At 40.9% G+C, this 19,178-nt stretch overlaps 1 protein-coding gene across 3 annotated transcripts in view; it reads left to right on the forward strand.

The window, feature by feature from the left end:
- Tmcc1 (transmembrane and coiled-coil domain family 1) overlaps positions 1–19,178 on the forward strand; it is a 130,171-nt gene that overhangs the window by 97,051 nt on the left and 13,942 nt on the right. For all 3 annotated transcript variants that reach the window (XM_032905857.1, XM_032905858.1, XM_032905859.1), the window contains one exon: positions 6,520–7,454. In XM_032905857.1, coding sequence (XP_032761748.1) covers positions 6,520–7,454 — 935 coding nt within the window. The remainder of the gene's footprint in view (positions 1–6,519; positions 7,455–19,178) is intronic.

The following is a 19,178-nucleotide window of genomic DNA, read 5'->3' on the forward strand; positions in this document are numbered from 1 at the left end:
TGGCCAGGTAAGGTGGTAGGAAAAAGTTCCCTTCTTGCTTCTCTTGTTTTCCATAGGCAGAGATGTAGTAGTTGGTGTATTCATCTCAGTTGACTTTTCTTGAATCATAAAACATTTCATTCTGTAGAATAAGCATTCCAATAAGTCAAGCACAGGAAGACTAGCTTATAAAGACAGAAAAGGAACTAGCAAGATGATTCAGCTGGTAAAGATGTTTGCTACTAAACTTCCAATTTAATTTCAAGCCCCAAAACCCACATGTAAAAGAAAGAATCCCCTCCTACAAGCTGTTCTCTGATCTCCACACATGGTTCACACATACCTACATTCTCAGAGAGAGACAGACAGACAGATGACTAGACAGACAGAACTTGAATAAGAAGTAGTAAGGCAGGCACTGGTGATACATTTAATCACAGTGCTCAGAAGACTTTAAGGCCAGCCTGGTCTACAGGACAGTCAGGGCTACACAGAGGGATCCTTAAAACAAACACACACACACACACACACACACACACACACACACACACACACACACACACAAATCAACAAAAATAAGTAGTAAATAAATGTAATTTATAAATTAAACTTAGAGCATTTAACTATCTTTGCATAGGTCCTGAATATGGTTCCCAGCATCCACATCAGGCAATTCAACAATCACTTGTAACTCTAGCTCCAGAGGATCTGACACCCTCTTCTGGACTCCACAGGCAGCTGCACTCCCACATATGCATACCCACACATATATACACATTTTCCTGGGGGGGGGGAGAAAATATATATAAATCCTGAAAGACAGAAAAAGCTAAAGAAAGCAAAAACAAAAAGACTAATTGAGGAGGAAGGGAATGTGTCGAGGTAGATTCTTACCATGTAGCCCTAGCTGGTCTAGAACTGGCTACATAGACTAGGCTATCCTTGAACTTTCAACAGTCCTTCTACCTCAGCCTTCTGAGTACTGAGATTGTAGATGTGTATCACCCTACCCAACTTGATTAGACCCTCTCAAAGTTATTTTCTTGCAAGGATCAAGAACATAAAACAGTAAAAAACACACACACACACACACACACACACACCCTCCTATCTTTGCCTCTACCAGTACTGGGGTTAGAGTTATTCATGCAACCGCTTTTTACATGGGTGCTGGAGTCTAAGCTTTTCATGCTTATGCAACAAGAGCTCCTAGGCCCTGTGTACAGTAACCCCACCTCCCCAGCCACATGTTGTTACCTTTTTGTTAAAAGCACTGAAACACAGGGAACTTTATTAGCCAATTAAAACTGGCCTGTTTGGGAATTTGACTATCACATAATTGTGATGAAAGATAAGATAATAACCTGGGTTTTGTTTGGTGATCGGACCTTTACTATAAAAATTATAACATTTGCCAAGCATGAGAGCTGTCTTAGTTTTCATCACTGTGAAGAGACCCCATGACCAAGGCAACTCTTAAAAAGGGAAAAATTAATTGGGGCTGGCTTACAATGGTGGGAAGCATGGTAGTCTGCAGACAGATTTGTGCTAGAAGAACCAAGAGTTCTATATCTTGATCAAGGCAACCAGGAGGAGGCAGTCTTCTGAGGCAGCCAAAAAGAGGGTTACTTCTACCCTGGACAGAGTTTGAACACAGGACCTCAAAGCCTACCCCCACAGTGACGCACTTCCTCAACAAGCCACACCTCCTAATAGTGCCACTTCCCATGAGCCAAGCACATTCAAACCATTATAATGGCACAGCACTTATTAGGCAGAGGCATGTGGCTCTCTGTGAGTTCCAGACCAAACAAGTCTGCATAATAGAGTAAGAAACAAAAGATGTGACATTTTTAACCTGATCTTGTTGGGATCTAGTCTAGGAGCTAAGTCCAAAACAATAATCATCTGTCATTTTTGTTTTATACTGTATGTGTCAAGCATAATCTAACTCTCCCCTAGTGTGTGCTCTTGTTGGGCATAAGCCCCAGGACCTCTCTTTCTTTCTTTCTTTCTTTTTTTTTTTTTAAGATTTATTCATTTATTATCTATAAGTACACTGTAGCTGTCTTCAGATACACCAGAAGAGGACATCGGATCTCTTTAAAGATGGTTGTGAGCCACCATGTGGTTGCTGGGAATTGAACTCAGGACCTCTGGAAGAGCAGTCGGATGCTCTTAACCACTGAGCCATCTCTCCAGCCCCAGGACCTCTCTTGGATCAAGTAATACTCTTAGTACTTGCTGTATGTACCCAGTTCCCAATTTAATACATTCAACATCTTTTGAGAACAGTCTTAGGGGAAAAAAACTGAGTGAAAAACTTAAGCTCCAAAAGAACTTCATGGGCAGCCTAGAGATTTGGAAAGCTAGTGATTTGGAAAGGTCACAGTGAACTCAAACCATAGTTCTTTGTGCCATGTTCTGGAATATTGCTGTGCACTATTGTGTCCTCCTGTCTCTGTCTTTTTCTCTTGTGTGTGTGTGTTGGGGGGGGGTATGTGGTGTGTTTATGGTGTGTCTGTCCTAGGGTTTCCAAAAAATTTTGCCTTGTAGCCCAGGCTGGCTTCCAGCTTCTAATGGTACATTGATCCACTTAAAAAACAGTCTTTAATATATTTGCAAATGAAAACTATAAGCAGTTAAATGCTTTGTCAGATACTATACTTTAAATGACTTCCCTCTGTCCCTCATGAATCTTTTCACACTTTCTTTTAGTTATTTTTCTGGTCAGTTAACTCCTGCTAGTTGGTAATTTTAGTCTGCTTTCTTAATAGAGAGAAACAAATACAGAGAGCAGTGTGACCTGTAGCTGCTGAAAAGGAACCAATTTGCAATAACAACTCAGAGCAGCAGAGAAAAATACAGCAGGTGGTTATCTATCTCTGCCTCTTCCTGCCTGCTGACATCTGGCTGGGAGAGATGCTTTCCTGACATTGTTTATAAATTGGTAATAATGTGTTTTGACCTTATTGTGTGGATTGGAAGGTTATTTGGCCTTGGGCTAAACCAAAAGGCCAACTTTGATCTGGATTCTATGTAACTTGCTTAGAAGTATGATCCGGAATCTATGAACGATGGGATCTTTAATAAGAACGACTCACATCAGTAATGGCCAGCGCCAAAAATCTGCTCTGCCAGGAGCCGCTGTAGCAGTTTCACGCTCACGACTTACCTTGTCCTTCAAACAGCCTCCTGACTGCGTCAGTTCCTCTCCTTACCGTAGAGCAGCTTAGGCCTCAGGCTGTGCTTCAGGGCTCCAGCATGTGTCTCGGTTTACACCTTTCAGGGAATTCCAGAGCAATCCCACTACTCAGAAAGTTAAGGCAGGAGGAACATGAGTTTGAGGCCAGTTTAGAGGTAATTCTATCAAAATACTTTAGAGAAAAGGAGAAAGTCTTGGGCTGGTAATGTGGCTTAGTGGCTTCCCCTTGGGTAGGGGTATCACCTTTGAAGACTCTGCTTGCTTTACACATTTAGAACCGAGTTGCCTGGAATGAGCTAGGGATCCAGTTCTGTATGTTACCTCTATCCAACAGCAAAGGAACTGTTTTTTAATTGATAGATTCATTTCTCAGAGCCAGGTACAGACTTCCCCTTTAGAACCTGGTTCTTGCTCCATTTCTGAATTTCTCCCCTTTTAAAATTGTTACCATTCCAAATTAGGAAGTTTTACTGAAAATTGCAGTGACTTTTAGTTTCTAGTGTCAGCTGTCCTCTTACAGGTGTGTTGATATCTATGTGGGAACTCTTCATGGGAAGACACACTGGCCCTGGGTAGGACAGATATTAAAGAGAATCTGTTTTATTTAATTATTTTATAGAGAAACAGAATTCTAACCAAATGTGACCATTTATAAACATTCGTATAATTAAGATTATTGATTTCTTTTTAAATTTCTTTTTAATTCTTTTGAACCTTGATTCTTTTAACAGTTTTTATTTTATGTATAGGACTATTTTACCTTTGTGTTTGTGTAGCACATGCTTGTCCAATACTCTTGTAATAACAGATGATTATATGACATTATGTAAATGCTAGGGACTGAACTGAGGTCTGTAGCTAGTGCTCTAACTGTTGAGCCATCCCTCCAGCCTTCTGTAACAGTGTATTCACTAGTATGGTCGATTTCTTTTTTGTTGTTGTTGTTGTTGTTGTTGTTGTTATTGTTATTGTTACATTCCTGGGAGGGGAGATTAGAACAACTTTATGGGGTTAGTTCTCTCTTTCTACCATGTGAATTCTAGGACTAGAAGTCAGGTTCTACAGTATGTGCCATTACCCACTGAGCTATCTCCCTAGTTCCTGGTATGGCTAGTTTGATTTCACAGATTCATAAACTCATAGGGAAAGCTTGGATGAAAATTCTTCATATCTCTGTTCCATATAGTCTCTGGCAGATTTTGAGCTTAATTATTGGACATAGATAAGCAGAATGTTATTGTGCATTTTAGTTATAAGATGCTAAATCTTGCTCTAGAGAGATAGCTCAGTGGTTCAGAGCACTGACTGTTCTTCCAGAGGTCCTGAGTTCTGTTCCCAGCAACCACATGGTGGCTCACAACCATCTGTAATGGGTTCTGATGCCCTCTTCTGGTGTGTCTGAAGAGAGTGACAGTGTACTCCTTCCTGTGCATAAAATAAGTAAATAATTCTTAAAAAACAAAACAAAACATTCCTCCATAGTCTCTGCTTCAGCTCCTGCCTTGGCCTCCCTTTATGAGGGACTGTAACTAGTAAGGTTAGATAAACACTTAAATTTAAAAAAAAAAAGTCTTAATAAATAAGTCTTTTTTTAAAAAAAAAGTCTAAATCTCATTCAGAAGGAAAATCCAGCAATGGGTAAAAACACACACACACACACACACACATAACAACAACAAAAGAAAGAAATTGGTCATGCTGGTGAAAGTGGAAAAGGCTAGAGTGATGGCTCAACAGTTAGAGCACTAGCTGTAGACCTGAGTTCAGTTCCAGTACAGCAAGGGGTTTTCAGAACTCTTATTGCAGCTCTTGATACCTTGTCCATCTGAGATTCTGGCTGCCTCTCCCTTCTGCAGTCTCTAGCCACTGTGCTCCTCAAAGGTGAATCAGTATGGGGAAGTAATGCAAAAGGCACTATACTGTCAAGGGTTTCTGTCTCTTTCTGTGCTGGGGCTGGAAGACAGGGCTCTTCCACTAATCTGCTTTCCTAGGCCCAACCTTTAGTTTCATTGAAATAGGAAGAAAAGAATACTGTTGGTTTTTTTGCCCCCATCCCCACCCCAGTTTTAGGCATCACACCCAGAGCTTCATGTACTAGGGAAATACTTCATACCCCTAGCCAACATGATTGAACTACATATAATTATAAAAGCTCATAGGTCAATGTAAATCCTGCCGGGATGATAAAATTAGGCTCTGTATATTTAAGATGAGAGAGGATACTTTGAGACAACGGGTTAACTATTGGCATTTCTTGGGTAAGATAATGAACATGTAAGGGTTAGCCTCTGTACAGGTCTTACTAATACATTGCCATAGGACAGAGTATGGAATTGAACCAAGAAAACGGTCTGATCTTAGTCTATAGATGGCCAAGTTGCAACATGACCCTTGAACTGGGTATTTTTTATTGCCCTAAGATAGCTGTTTTATGGGGCTGGGGATTTAGCTCAGTGGTAGAGCGCTTGCCTAGCAAGCGCAAGGCCCTGGGTTCGGTCCCCAGCTCCGGAAAAAAAAAAAAAAAGATAGCTGTTTTATATTACTACTTATATCTGCTACTACTCTACAGAGCAGTTAATAAACTCTTCCTTGGGTCTTGCTCTAAATGACCAGCATTTAAGAGTTTAAGCTTTTGAGTCTAAGCAGTTATCCTTTCTTCCATTCCTTGTAGTGACATCCATCCATATGAAAGAATAGTGTGTGAGCTTTGTAGTTCCTTTCCTAAGGCAAACCTTTTATTGGATAAAACACAAAAAGATCTGACCTTAGCTTCTCATTTGTTTAATTACTTAACCTCTCACTGTCTTTCTGGGTGCACCAAAGTTATTTTAATTCAGCAGCATTCAGCAGCGTATCCTCTGCCTGTCTTCCACTGCAACAAAATGTCCCAAAAATAGAGAATGATCTCATTACTCTGGGTGTGACTTATGCAAACAAGTACTGTGATAACAATTGGATGCTTATATCTCCATATCAACATATCCATTCTTGCTAGCCTTTTCAAGAGACCAACTTGTGAGTATGGCTCAGGATGATGTGTCTGAGCACCAGAATTGTTTTCATGATATTACATTGAAAAACTGACGTGCCGTCTTACATAGATTTGCTTCTGGGCAGAAGTATACATAAGAATGAGAATTAATTCGTGCTCTCAACCAACAAAGGGAGCTTTGTTATTTTAAGATATACTATATGAAGACTAACCAAGAGGGCAGTGGGGCTTTTATAGGACATGGGGATGTGCTGAGAGTTCGACATAGACATATTTTCAGCACATTTTAGCACATTGATTCTAGGCTGCTTCTAATATCCACCTCTTGCTTTTAAAATGTTAGATCGAGCGTTTGGAAGTAAGCAGCCTCGCCCAGACTTCCAGTGCCGTGGCCTCCAGCACCGATGGCAGCATCCACACAGAGTCTGTGGATGGAATACCAGATCCTCAGCGCACAAAAGCTGCCATTGCACACCTGCAGCAGAAGATCCTAAAGCTCACAGAACAGATCAAGATTGCACAGACAGCCCGAGACGACAACGTTGCTGAATACTTGAAGCTTGCCAACAGTGCAGACAAGCAGCAGGCTGCTCGCATCAAACAGGTGTTTGAGAAGAAAAACCAGAAATCTGCACAGACTATTCTCCAGCTGCAAAAGAAGCTTGAGCATTACCACCGAAAGCTCCGTGAGGTGGAACAGAATGGGATCCCCCGGCAGCCTAAGGATGTCTTCAGGGACATGCACCAGGGTCTGAAGGATGTGGGTGCAAAGGTGACTGGCTTCAGTGAAGGTGTAGTGGACAGTGTCAAAGGTGGATTTTCCAGCTTCTCCCAGGCTACCCATTCAGCAGCAGGGGCTGTCGTCTCCAAACCCAGAGAGATTGCCTCACTGATTCGGAACAAATTTGGTAGTGCAGACAATATCCCTAACCTGAAAGACTCATTGGAGGAAGGACAAGTGGATGATGGGGGAAAGGCTTTAGGGGTGATTTCAAACTTTCAGTCAAGTCCAAAATACGGTAGTGAAGAAGATTGTTCTAGTGCCACTTCAGGCTCAGTAGGAGCCAACAGTACCACTGGGGGCATTGCTGTAGGAGCGTCCAGCTCCAAAACAAACACCCTAGACATGCAGAGCTCAGGGTTTGATGCACTGCTGCATGAGGTCCAGGAGATCCGGGAAACCCAGACCAGACTGGAGGAGTCCTTCGAGACCCTCAAGGAGCACTACCAGAGGGACTACTCCTTAATAATGCAGACCTTACAGGAAGAGCGGTATAGGTAAGTTTTGCAAAATTTAAAGCCTAAATTATTTGTTCCCTTCTCTTTGAATATGAAAAAGTGAGTTTAAAAGATGTCTGTCTCTAAAGTGTTCAGATCTGTCTGTGACAGCCACAGGAGATCTTCATTAGTCAGCACAGCAGTTAAACAACTCACGCCTATGATCACACACAGGTGCAACATTTCTTAACTTCTCAGTCTTTAGCACGGAGCTTGGACTTTCTGAGGTATTTCTTCAGTTCACTGAAATCATGAGACATAGCTAATTGAGGCCTTCACTGAACTGGATTGGATTCAGATCATCTTAATCCTGAGAACATTGTAAATAGCAAAAATACAACCCAGCCAAAAAGTAGTGAACCTTGTATGCATTTGGCCTCAAACATACTTATGTGAGCAATTAGTTTAGAAAAATTAGATTAGAAACAAATCCAGACAAATATGTCTGTGACATTTATAAAGAACTGGCCCATTTGTATGAGAGTAGACAGGCATAACATTAAGTCATTCTCCTGCAGTTAGAAAGTGTTCAAAGAGCTCAGAGCTTTTCAGTCAGAATCTATACCAAAGTTCATTGTGGGTCTGTAGGAATGGAGCCCAGGGCCTTACCCATGACCTTCCTTCCTATGCTGAGTCTGATTTTCACATTGCATCATAGATTCCAGTTGGACCAATCTTATCAAGTCTCCAAAACCTTTCCCTGTCTTCCTTTCATAGAAATAGTATCCTCCCTAGAGTAATCACTCAGATCCAGATTTGTGGGCCAAAGACTGGCATCACTCAGATCCAAATTTGTGAGCCAAAGACTGGCAGCCTCGCCATGCAGATCAATAAACAATTTTGAGACAAGGTTTCAATAAACAATCTTCTGAGAGCTGCATCTCTGCACAGAAAGCCTTACACAATTTGAGTTTTGGTTTTGTCCCAGTTCCTAAGTAGAAGGGATGTCCAGTACTTTACTAAGACATCAGACTTTGGAACAACAGAAGTCTCTTTTACCTCTTGAAAAGTAAAAGTGATATTTTAAAACTTTACTTTTATGGAGTAACCTCAGTGTCTAAAATAAATTGTTCATGTTTATCATTTAGCTCTAAAGATAACAACAGCAATCTTGCTTCAGATGGTTAAAAAAAAATGCTAAACAGCCATCCAATATGCCTCCTGTTGTTAGTCTTCAATTCTCATTGACACTTGGAAAGGCAGGCTCTGCGGCTCAGTTGGTAGAGTGCTTCCCTAACATGAATGGCGGATCAAGTGGTCATCCTGTGTATCTGTAATTCAGCACTGGTCAGGTGTAGGCAAGATCAAAAGCACTTACTTCTCCTCAGAGCACCCAAGTTCAATTCCCAGTACCCACATCATGTGACTAACAGCTACCTATATCTCCAGCTCCAGGGGTTAGCCATCTTTTGGCTCCCATTGACTGAAATGAACAAACATGTGGCAGACACACACATAACATAAAACTATAAATAAAATGTGTTTGCTTGTTTGTTTTTCTTTTGTTTTGGGAGGTTTTGGTTTGTTTTTCTTTTGTTTTCGGGGGTTTGGGAGTTAGTTGTTTGTTTTTTTTGTTTTTGTTTTTGAGACAAGGTTTCTCTGTGTAGCCCTCCTTGTCCTAGAACTCACTCTGTAAACCATGCTGGCCTTGAACTCAGAGATCTGCCTTGTAAGTGCTGAGACTAAAGGCATACGCCATCACCACCCACAACCCTCTTTTTTTTTAAAAAAAAAAAATTAAAAAAAAAAATCAAGTTCATCCATAGGAAATTTGGTGACAGCCTGGACCACATGAGACCTGATCTTAAAAAATAAAAATAATAAATTTTTTAAAAGAGTGTAGATAGTAGCAGAGTGCTTACCTGACCACCAAAAAGGAGGCGGGAGTACTGCTGGTAAGGTGGTCCAGCAGGTAAAAGCACTAGCTGCCAAGGCCTAAGTTCAGCTCACGTAAACTGTTATTAGCACCTTTGCATACGTGCACCCACACATACACATACTAAATAAAATGTAGTGGATTTTGTTTTTTTTTTTATAAAGAAAAAGACAACGGTGAAAAAGGAATAAGCTTAGAAAAGGAAAAAACTTATATATATTACTATTTTCATCAGTGTTTTCTATATTTAATATCCTGAGAAAATAGTGTTCAAGTGGACTGATTAATATTAACACACTTGGTCCTTTTTTACCATATTAAACCAAAATTCCAATACCATTTCTTCCTAGCTGTGAAAACCAGACTAACATCTGTGTCATACCTATGTCATACTTAGTGTCATCTGTGCCTACTTATATCATAAGAGTAGCAAAGGCCCTGCACAAAATTAGTGCAACACTGAAATGAAATAGTGTGTGAGGCTTGCAGGCCAGTGCTGGTCCCGCAATGATGCAGTCATGTCAGCCCCAGCCCCACCCTCCAGAGGACCCCTGTCCATTATTTAAAACATTAAATTAACATTCCTGTCATTAAATTCCTCTAAGACTTAAAATTTATTTAGAGATTATTTTCTTCAAGCTAGATATTGACTACTGTGAGAAAAAGAGAGCAGGAAAATAATCTGGAAAAGTCTGCCTTCATTTGTCTATTAGATTAAATCCAAAACAGATCTTTTATCTCCTCTCACTGCTTTAGAACTGTGTCTCGGCCCCTCATGCACATGAGTAACACTCTCCCTTTGTTGTACTTTGGGGTCCCTGGAGTAGCCAGGTTTCAAGAAATAGAGAGTAGAGGAACCTAAACCCTGCTGGATGTGTAGTCTCACTCTGCCCTCCTCTGCATTTGCTTGTAACAGAATTTTGAAGGCTACATTTGAAAAAGCCCCAATATGTGACTCCATTTATATTTTTACACACACACATACACATACACATACACACACATGCACGCGCGCGCACATCACTCACACAAACAATTGCCTAAAAACAATAGTAAAAAGATTGGCCATCATTGCCAAATTGGCTGTCATACAGCAAATACATTTGTCTAATATTGTTGATCTTTCAACAGTTTCACAGAAGTGACACTCACAAATGAAAACCTGTTTTAGACACCAAAACTTTGCACATTTTAAGCATTTTTGGAGATGTTCTCTAGTAGCACTTGACAAAATAACCTAACTAAATGATAATAGCTGAAAACAGAAGCATTCCAGCTAGGAGTGCTCTGGGCTAGCGGGGCTTATGTGGTTATACATGTCTACAGAAAATGCTGATAGCTTTCTTTGATGTGTTTGTGTTCTAACTTGTCTTCTTTACATAGTTTCTCTCCATTCCCTACCTGTTTCGTGCTACATTATTACTGAGCTTCCTGCAGCAGCCTCTCTAATTTGTTTCCACCCCCTTAACATCTTGCCCATGCTAGATAAGTAATCTCACTATGCTACACCCCAGCCCATATCGTTATTTCTACTTTGTTGCAAGCTTGGATTTCCTACAAAGAAAGTAGGTGGTGGGTGAACTATATGACCAAGAATTAGCTTGGACATGGCCGCTACATGTCTTTTGTGTTTCTGTGCTTTATACTGCCAGCTTTGGGGGGTGGGAGGGTGATGTTGTTGTTGTTTTTGTGGTTGTGCTTGTTGCTGTTGCTGTTGTCGTGGTAACAGTAGAAAAGTTAAAACTACCATTTTCAGAATTTGCTGAGCTGCTGTGGTGCACATTCACTAACCCTCCTAAGCAACGTGCAGGTGGGCTGTGCTATTCCATTTTACAGTCAACAAAATTAAGATCCAGTGTGGGGAGGTTTTTTTGTTTGGTGAGTTAGCTGGCTGGCTGGCTTTTCAAAACAGAGTTTCTTTATATAGCTCTAGCTGTTCTTTTTTTTTTTTTTCCATCTTCATTAAACTGGGTATGGCTTATTTACATTTCAAACGTTATTCCCTTTCCCGGTTTCCAGGCCAACCAACCCCTAACCCCTCCTTCTCCCCTTCTATATTGGTGTTCCCCTCCCATCCTCCCCCCATTGCCGCCCTCCCCCCAACAATCCTGTTCACCGGGGGTCCAGCCTTGGCTGGACCAAGGGCTTCCCCTTCCACTGGTGCTCTTACTACGCTATTCATTACTACCTATGAGGTTGGAGCCCAGGGTTAGTCCATGTAGAGTCTTTGGGTAGTGGCTTAGTCCCTAGGAGCTCTGGTTGGTTGGCATTGTTGTTCATATGGGGTCTCAGCTCTTCCAGTCCTTTCTCTGATTCCTTCAATGGCACTCAGTTCCCACACTCAGTTCAGTGGATTGCTCCTGGCATTCACCTATGTATTTGCCATATTCTGGCTGTGTCTCTCAGGAGAGATCTACATCCGGTTCCTGTCAGCCTGCACTTCTTTGCTTCATCCATCTTATCTAGTTTGGTGGCTGTATATGTATGGACCACATGTGGGGCAGACTGTGAATAGGCGTTCCTTCAGCTTCTGTTCTAAACGTTGCCTCCCTATCCCTTCCCAAAGGTATTCTTGTTCCCCTTTTAAAGTAGGAGTGAAGCATTCGCATTTTGGTCATCCTTCTTGAGTTTCATGTATTCTGTGCATCTAGGGTAATTCGAGCATTTGGGCTAATATCCAGTTATCAGTGAGTGTATACCATGTGTGTTTTTCTGGGATTGGGTTACCTCACCCAGGATGATATTTTCCAGTTCCATCCATTTGCCTATGAATTTCATAAAGTCATTGTTTTTGATAGCTGAGTAATATTCCATTGTATAGATGTACCACATTTTCTGTATCCATTCCTCTGTTGAAGGGCATCTGGGTTCTTTTCAGCTACTGGCTATTACAAATAAGGCTGCTATGAACATAGTGGAGCATGTGTCTTTGTTATATGTTGGAGCATCTTTTGGGTATATGCCCAAGAGAGGTATAGCTGGATCCTCAGGCAGTTCAATGTCCAGTTTTCTGAACCTCCAGACTGATTTCCAGAATACTTGTACCAGTCTGCAATCCCACCAACAATGGAGGAGTGTTCCTCTTTCTCCACATCCTCACCAGCATCTGATCTCGCCGGAGTTTTTTATCTTAGCCATTCTGACTGGTGTGATGTGGAATCTCGGGATTGTTTTGATTTGCATTTCCCTTATGACTAAAGATTTTGAACATTTCTTTAGGTGTTTCTCAGCCATTCATCATTCCTCAGCTGTGAATTCTGTTTAGCTCTTAACCCCATTTTTTAATAGGGTTAGTTGTCTCCCTGCAGTCTAACTTCGTGATTTCATTGTATATTTAAGATATAAGCCCTCTATCAGTTGTAGGATTGGTAAAGATCTTTTCCCAATCTGTTAGTTGCCGTTTTGTCCTAACAACAGTGTCTTTTGCCTTACAGAAGCTTTGCAGTTTTATGAGATCCCATTTGTCGATTCTTGATCTTAGACCATAAGCCATTGGTGTTTTGTTCAGGAAATTTTCCTCAGTGCCCATGTGTTTGAGATGCTTCCCCACTTTTTCTTCTATTAGATTGAGTGTATCTGGTTTGATGTGGAGGTCCTTGATCCACTTGGACTTAAGCTTTGTACAGGGTGATAAGCATGGATCGATCTGCATTCTTCTACATGCTGACCTCCAGTTGAACCAGCACTATTTGCTGAAAATGCTATCTTTTTTCCATTGGATGGTTTTGGCTCCTTTGTCAAAAATCAAGTGACCATAGGTGTGTGGGTTCATTTCTAGGTCTTCAATTATATTCCCCTGGTCTATCTGCCTGTCTCTGTACCAATACCATACAGTTTTTATCACTATTGCTCTGTAATACTGCTTGAGTTCAGGGATACTGATTCCCCCCAGAAGTCCTTTTATTGTTGAGGATAGTTTCAGCTATCCTGGGTTTTTTGTTATTCCAGATGAATCTGCAAATTGTTCTGTCTAACTCTATGAAGAATTGGATTGGAATTTTGATGGGCATTACATTGAATCTGTAAATCTCTTTTGGTAAAATGACCATTTTACTATATTAATCCTTCCAATCCATGAGCATGGGAGATCTTTCCATCTTCTGAGGTCTTCTTCAATTTCTTTCTTCAGAGGTTTGAAGTTCTTATACAGATCTTTCACTTGCTTGGTTAAAGTCACACCGAGGTATTTTATATTATTTGGGGCTATTATGAAGGGTGTCGTTTCCCTAATTTCTTTCTCAGCTTGTTTCTCTTTTGTGTAGAGGAAGGCTACTGACTTATTTAAGTTAATTTTATACCCAGCCACTTTGCTGAAGGTGTTTATCAGGTTTAGTAGTTATCTGGTGGAACTTTTGGGATCACTTAAATATACTCTCATATCATCTGCAAATAGTGATATTTTGACTTTTTCCTTTCCATCCCTTTGATCTCCTTTTGCTGTCTGATTGCTCTGGCTAGGACTTCGAGAACTATATTGAATAAGTAGGGAGGGAGTGGGCAGCCTTGTCTAGTCCCTGATTTTAGTGGGATTGCTTCAAGTTTCTCTCCATTTAGTTTAATGTTAGCTACTGGTTTGCTGTATATGGCTTTTACTGTGTTTAGGTATGGGCCTTGAATTCCTGTTCTTTCCAGGACTTTTGTCATGAAGGGGTGTTGAATTTTGTTAAATGCTTTCTCAGCATGTAATGAAATGATCATGTGGTTTTGTTCTTTCAGTTTGTTTATATAATGGATTACATTGATGGTTTTCCGTATATTAAACTATCCCTGCATCCCTGGGATGAAGCCTACTTGATCATGATGGATGATGGTTTTGATGTGTTCTTGGATTCGGTTTGCAGGAATTTTATTGAGTATTTTTGCGTCGATATTCATAAGGGAAATTGGTCTAAAGTTCTCTTTGTTAGGTCTTTGTGTGGTTTCGGTATAAGCGTAATTGTGGCTTCATAGAAGGAATTCGGTAGTACTCCATCTATTTCAATTTTGTGGAATAGTTTGGATAGTATTGGTTTGACGTCTTCTATGAAGGTCTGATAGAATTCTGTACTGAACCCATCTGGACCTGGGCTCTTTTTGGTTGGGAGACTTTTAATGACTGCTTCTGTTTCTTTAGGAGTGATGGGGTTGTTTAAATGGTTTATCTGTTCCTGATTTAACTTTGGTAACTGGTAGCTGTCTAGGAAATTTTCCATTTCCCCCAGATTTTCCAGTTTTGTTGAATATAGGCTTTTGTAGTAGAATTTGATGGTTTTTGAATTTCCTCTGATTCTGTTGTTATGTCTCCCTTTTCATTTCTGATTTTGTTAATTTGGACACACTCTGTGTCCTCTGGTTAGTCTGGCTAAGGGTTTGTCTATCTTGTTGATTTTCTCAAAGAACCAGCTTTTGGTTCTGTTGTTTCTTTGTATAGTCCTTTTCGTTTCTACTTGGTTGATTTCAGCCCTGAGTTTGATTATTTCCTGCCTTCTACTTCTCCTGGGTGTATTTGCTTCTTTTTGTTCTAGAGCTTTTAGGTGTGCTGTCAAGCTGCTGACATACGCTCTCTCCTGTTTTCTTTTTGCAGGTACTCAGAGCTATGAGTTTTCCTCTTAGTACCACTTTCATTGTGTCCCATATGTTGTATCTTCATTTTCATTAAATTCCAAGAAGTCTTTAATTTTTTCTTTATTTCTTCTTAGTTGTCATTGAGTATAGCATTGTTCAACTTCCATGTATATGTGGGCTTTCTGTCATTATTGTTGTTATTGAAGACCAGTCTTAGTGCATGATCTGATAGGATGCATGGGATTATTTCTGTCTTCCTGTATCTGTTGAGGCCTGTTTTGTGACCGATTATATGGTCAATTTTGGAGAAGGTTCCATGAGGTGCTGAGAAGAAGGTATATCCTTTTGATTTCGGATGGAATGCTCTATAAATATCTGTTAAGTCCATTTGGTTCATAACATCTGTTAGTCTGTCTATGTCTCTGTTTAATTTCTGTTTCCATGATCTGTTCATTGATGAGAATGGGGTGTTGAAATCTCCTACTATTATCATGTGAGGTGCAATTTGTGCTTTGAGCTTAGTAAGGTTTCTTTTATGAATGTAGGTGCCCTTGCATTTGGAGCATAGATATTTGGGATTGAGAGTTCATCTTGGTGGATTTTTCCTTTGATGAGTATGAAGCTTCCTTCCTTATCTTTTTTATGACCTTTGGTTGAAAGTCAATTTTACTCGATATTAGAATGGCTACTCCAGGGGTTAGGATTTAGCTCAGTGGTAGAGCGCTTGCCTAGGGAAGCGCAAGGCCCTGGGTTCGGTCCCCAACTCGGAAAAAAAGAACCAAAAAAAAAAAAAAAAAAAAGAATGGCTATCTCAGCTTGCTTCTTCAGACCATTTGCTTGGAAAGTTGTTTTTCCAGCCATTTATTCTGAGGTAGTGTCTGTCTTTGCCTCTGAGGTGTGTTTCCTGCATGTAGCAAAATGCTGGGTCCTTTTTATGTATCTAGTCTGTTAGTCTATGCCTTTTTATTGGGGAATTGAGTCCGTTGATATTGAGAGATATTAAGGAATAGTGTTTGTCGCTCCCTGTTATTTTCATTGTTAGAGGTGGAATTATGTTTGTTTGTCTCTCTTTTGGTTTCACTGCAAGGAAGTTATATTCTTGCTTTCTGTACGGTATAGTTTCTCTCCTTGTGTTGGAGTTTTCCATCTATTATCCTTTGTAGGACTTGATGTAGAAAGATATTATGTAAATTTGGTTTTGTCATGGAATATCTTGGTCTCTCCATCTATGTTAATTGAGAGTTTTGCTTAATACAGTAGCTCTGGCTGGCATTTGTGTTCTCTTAGGGTCTGTATGACATCTGTCCAGGATCTTCTGGCTTTCATAGTCTCTTGTGAGAAGTCTGGTGTAATTCTTATAGGTCTGCCTTTATATATTACTTGACCTTTTTCCCTTATTGCTTTTAATATTCTTTCTTTGTTTTGTGCATTTGGTGTTTTAACTGTTATGTGACAGGGGGAATTCTCTTTTGGTCCAATTTATTTGGAGTTCTGTAGGCTTCTTATATGTTTATGGGCACCTGTTTCTTTAGGTTAGGTAAGTTTTCTTCTATAATTTTGTTGAATATATTTACTGGCCCTTTAAGTTGGGAGTTTTCACTTTCTTCTATACCTATTATCCTTAGGTTTCATCTTCTCATTGTGTCCTGGATTTCCTGTATGTTTTGGGCTAGGAGCTTTTTGTGTTTTACAATATCTTTGACAGTTGTGTCAATGTTTCTATGGAATCTTCTGTCCCCGAGTGATGCTTGTATCTATGGCTCCTTGTCTCTTCCTTAGGTTTTCTATATCCAGGGTTGTCTCCCTTTGTGCTTTCTTTATTGTTTGTATTTCCGTTTTCAATTCGTTCCCCTGTTTGGTTGTGTTTTCCTGTAATTCTTTCAGGGATTTTTATGTTTCTTCTCAGGGCTTCTACATGTTTACTTCTGTTTTCCTGCATTTCTTTAAGGCAGTTCTTTATGTCTTTCTTAACGTCCTCCATCATTATCAAAAGATGTGATTTTAATTCTAAATCTTGCTTTTCTGGTGTGTTTGGATACCCAGTATTTTCTTTGGTGGGAAAACTGGGCTCTGATGATGCCAAGTAGTCTTGGTTTCTGTTGCTTAGGTTCCTGTGCTTGCCTCTAGCCATTGGCTTGCCTCTTGTGTTTGCTTGCTGTTTCTGAGAGTGACTTGACCCTCTGTTGTGGTTTGCCCTGGAGTTATCTGTATTTTAATGCTAATTCCACTGCCCCAAGGACAGCTGCCTAGTCAGTACTCAGGAATCAGCTGACTTCACCAGAACCTTCTTCCCATTGTATTTGTAAAGTACAGTGTGAGGGGCAGGTACAGGATAGAAGGAGGCCTGTCATTGGGTTAGATGGAAGGATGGGTGACGTTTGAAGGAAGAGGAGGAGACTGGAACGGAAAGGAAGAGACAGGAGGGAGAGGGAAGAAGCCATGGCATGACAATATGGCAGGTGACGTTAAGATTCTGCTCTGTGTATTTACAGGTTGTTATTAATGTTCTCAAGGGATGGATGGTACCGGGCTTTGTATGTTTAAGTGGGCAATTATATCTTACCAATTGGGTCAAAGGTTATTGTATTGTGTGTTATTTTATGTCACAGTTTGAGTGTAAGAAAGTGTGTGGCAGCAAGAGACACTGGGCTGCCGCGGAGTCGGAATGTGTTTCCACCAGGATATCTAGCAGATATCTTGGGGCACAGATATCGTGGTACAGACCTAGCGAGGTAAAAGACAACAATACTTTTTTTATTTTTTATATTTTTACAACAACAACCCTCCTGTAAGCCTCTGTGTCAGCACTCCTGTAGAACTGTTTTCCTGTTTTCTTTCAGCCTTTCCTAAGAACAGATGCTCTGATTTCAGGAGTGTCGGCGCTCCTGGAGACTGTCTTCCAGCTCTAGGCATGGGCAGGAATCAAAGGGTCCTGCCCCTGATTGCTCATGTAGGTCCTTGCACCCCGGGGGCACAGTTGGCACTATATAATTCCGTCTTGGGTCTGGACTGTGGGCAGAGGGTATTCTCCTCTGACTTCTCAGGAGTATCCACACTTCTGAGGGTCCAGCTCTCTCCCCCACGGGATTTGTGTGCAGGGAGCTGTTTGGCCGGTTCAGTTCAGTCCAGGGCACAGACCAGATCTGCGGGTACAGGCAGCTATCTCTTCCTATATCCCTGTGTCCAGAGGCACTGTGCAGATTCTCCTTCGACCAGGGATGTGGCCAGAGGTGTGCCTAGGTGGCAGTCTGTCCTGCAGTCTTACTTGCCAGTTCTGATATTTCTAAATTACATGGCCTTGAGTAGATCTTGTAATTCATTTGAGCTTCAGTCTCTCTGCCTATACAAGGTGATATTTATTAAAAAGTGTTGAAACCATAATTAAATGAGATGGAAAGAAGCAGGGGACTGTGTACTTGGAAACATCTTAGTAGGGTGCTTGATTTAGAGTAGGAGCTCAGTTTTCAGGGTTTAGATGAATGGTAAAATACATGCTTTACGTAAATATTCAAGGTCTCAAAATCAGTTCCCATCAATACCACACATGCACAAGCACACGCATCACCATGCTAGGAATTCAGTAAATGACTGTTTTTTCCAGGTGTGTCAGAATGTTACACAGTTGGCATTGCCTGATCTCCAAATTGCCAGGATCCCCATGTAGATTTCATTTCCAGTATTCTTTGGGCATCTCTTTTTTTTTTTTTTTTTTTTTTTTTTTTTTCTTTTTTTCGGGGTTGGGGACCGAACCCAGGGCCTTGCCCTTTCTGGGCAAGCGCTCTCCCACTGAGCTAAATCCCCAATCCCGGGCATTTCTTTTATACTAAGAAAATGAACTGTTTAAATTCTTAGGGGATTAATACTGTTCTGCTCTCCTTTTTGAGACAGAGTTTCACCCTGTCTGGGTAGACCAGACTGCCTGAAACTTTAAGTTGTCCTGCTTCGGTTGTGCAAGTGCTAGAGTTACAGTGGTCACTGTTGCCTAGCCTCCTCTTGTACTTCAGCACAATGAAGTCATAAGGCATATACCTAATTATCCATTTCCCCAGCGTAGGCTGGAGTTGTTCACATTCCCACATGTCATATTCCCTACCTCAGCTCCATCTCCATTCTGGTCAAACTCTGGCAGAGTCTACCTGTGTGTCCCAAGTGCATTTGGGAAATGGTATAGGAGCCTGCTCCCAATGTTGCCTACCTACCTGTATGTGTCACAGAACCTGCTCCACAAGTCTTATCTGCTCTACTGACCTATTTTCTAACCAAAGAAGCCCCACAGGTTCACCAAGTGGCTCCAAATTCTGAGC

The sequence above is a fragment of the Rattus rattus genome, chromosome 6 (genome assembly GCF_011064425.1).
Source record: "Rattus rattus isolate New Zealand chromosome 6, Rrattus_CSIRO_v1, whole genome shotgun sequence".
NCBI classification, from domain to species: Eukaryota; Metazoa; Chordata; class Mammalia; order Rodentia; family Muridae; genus Rattus; species Rattus rattus.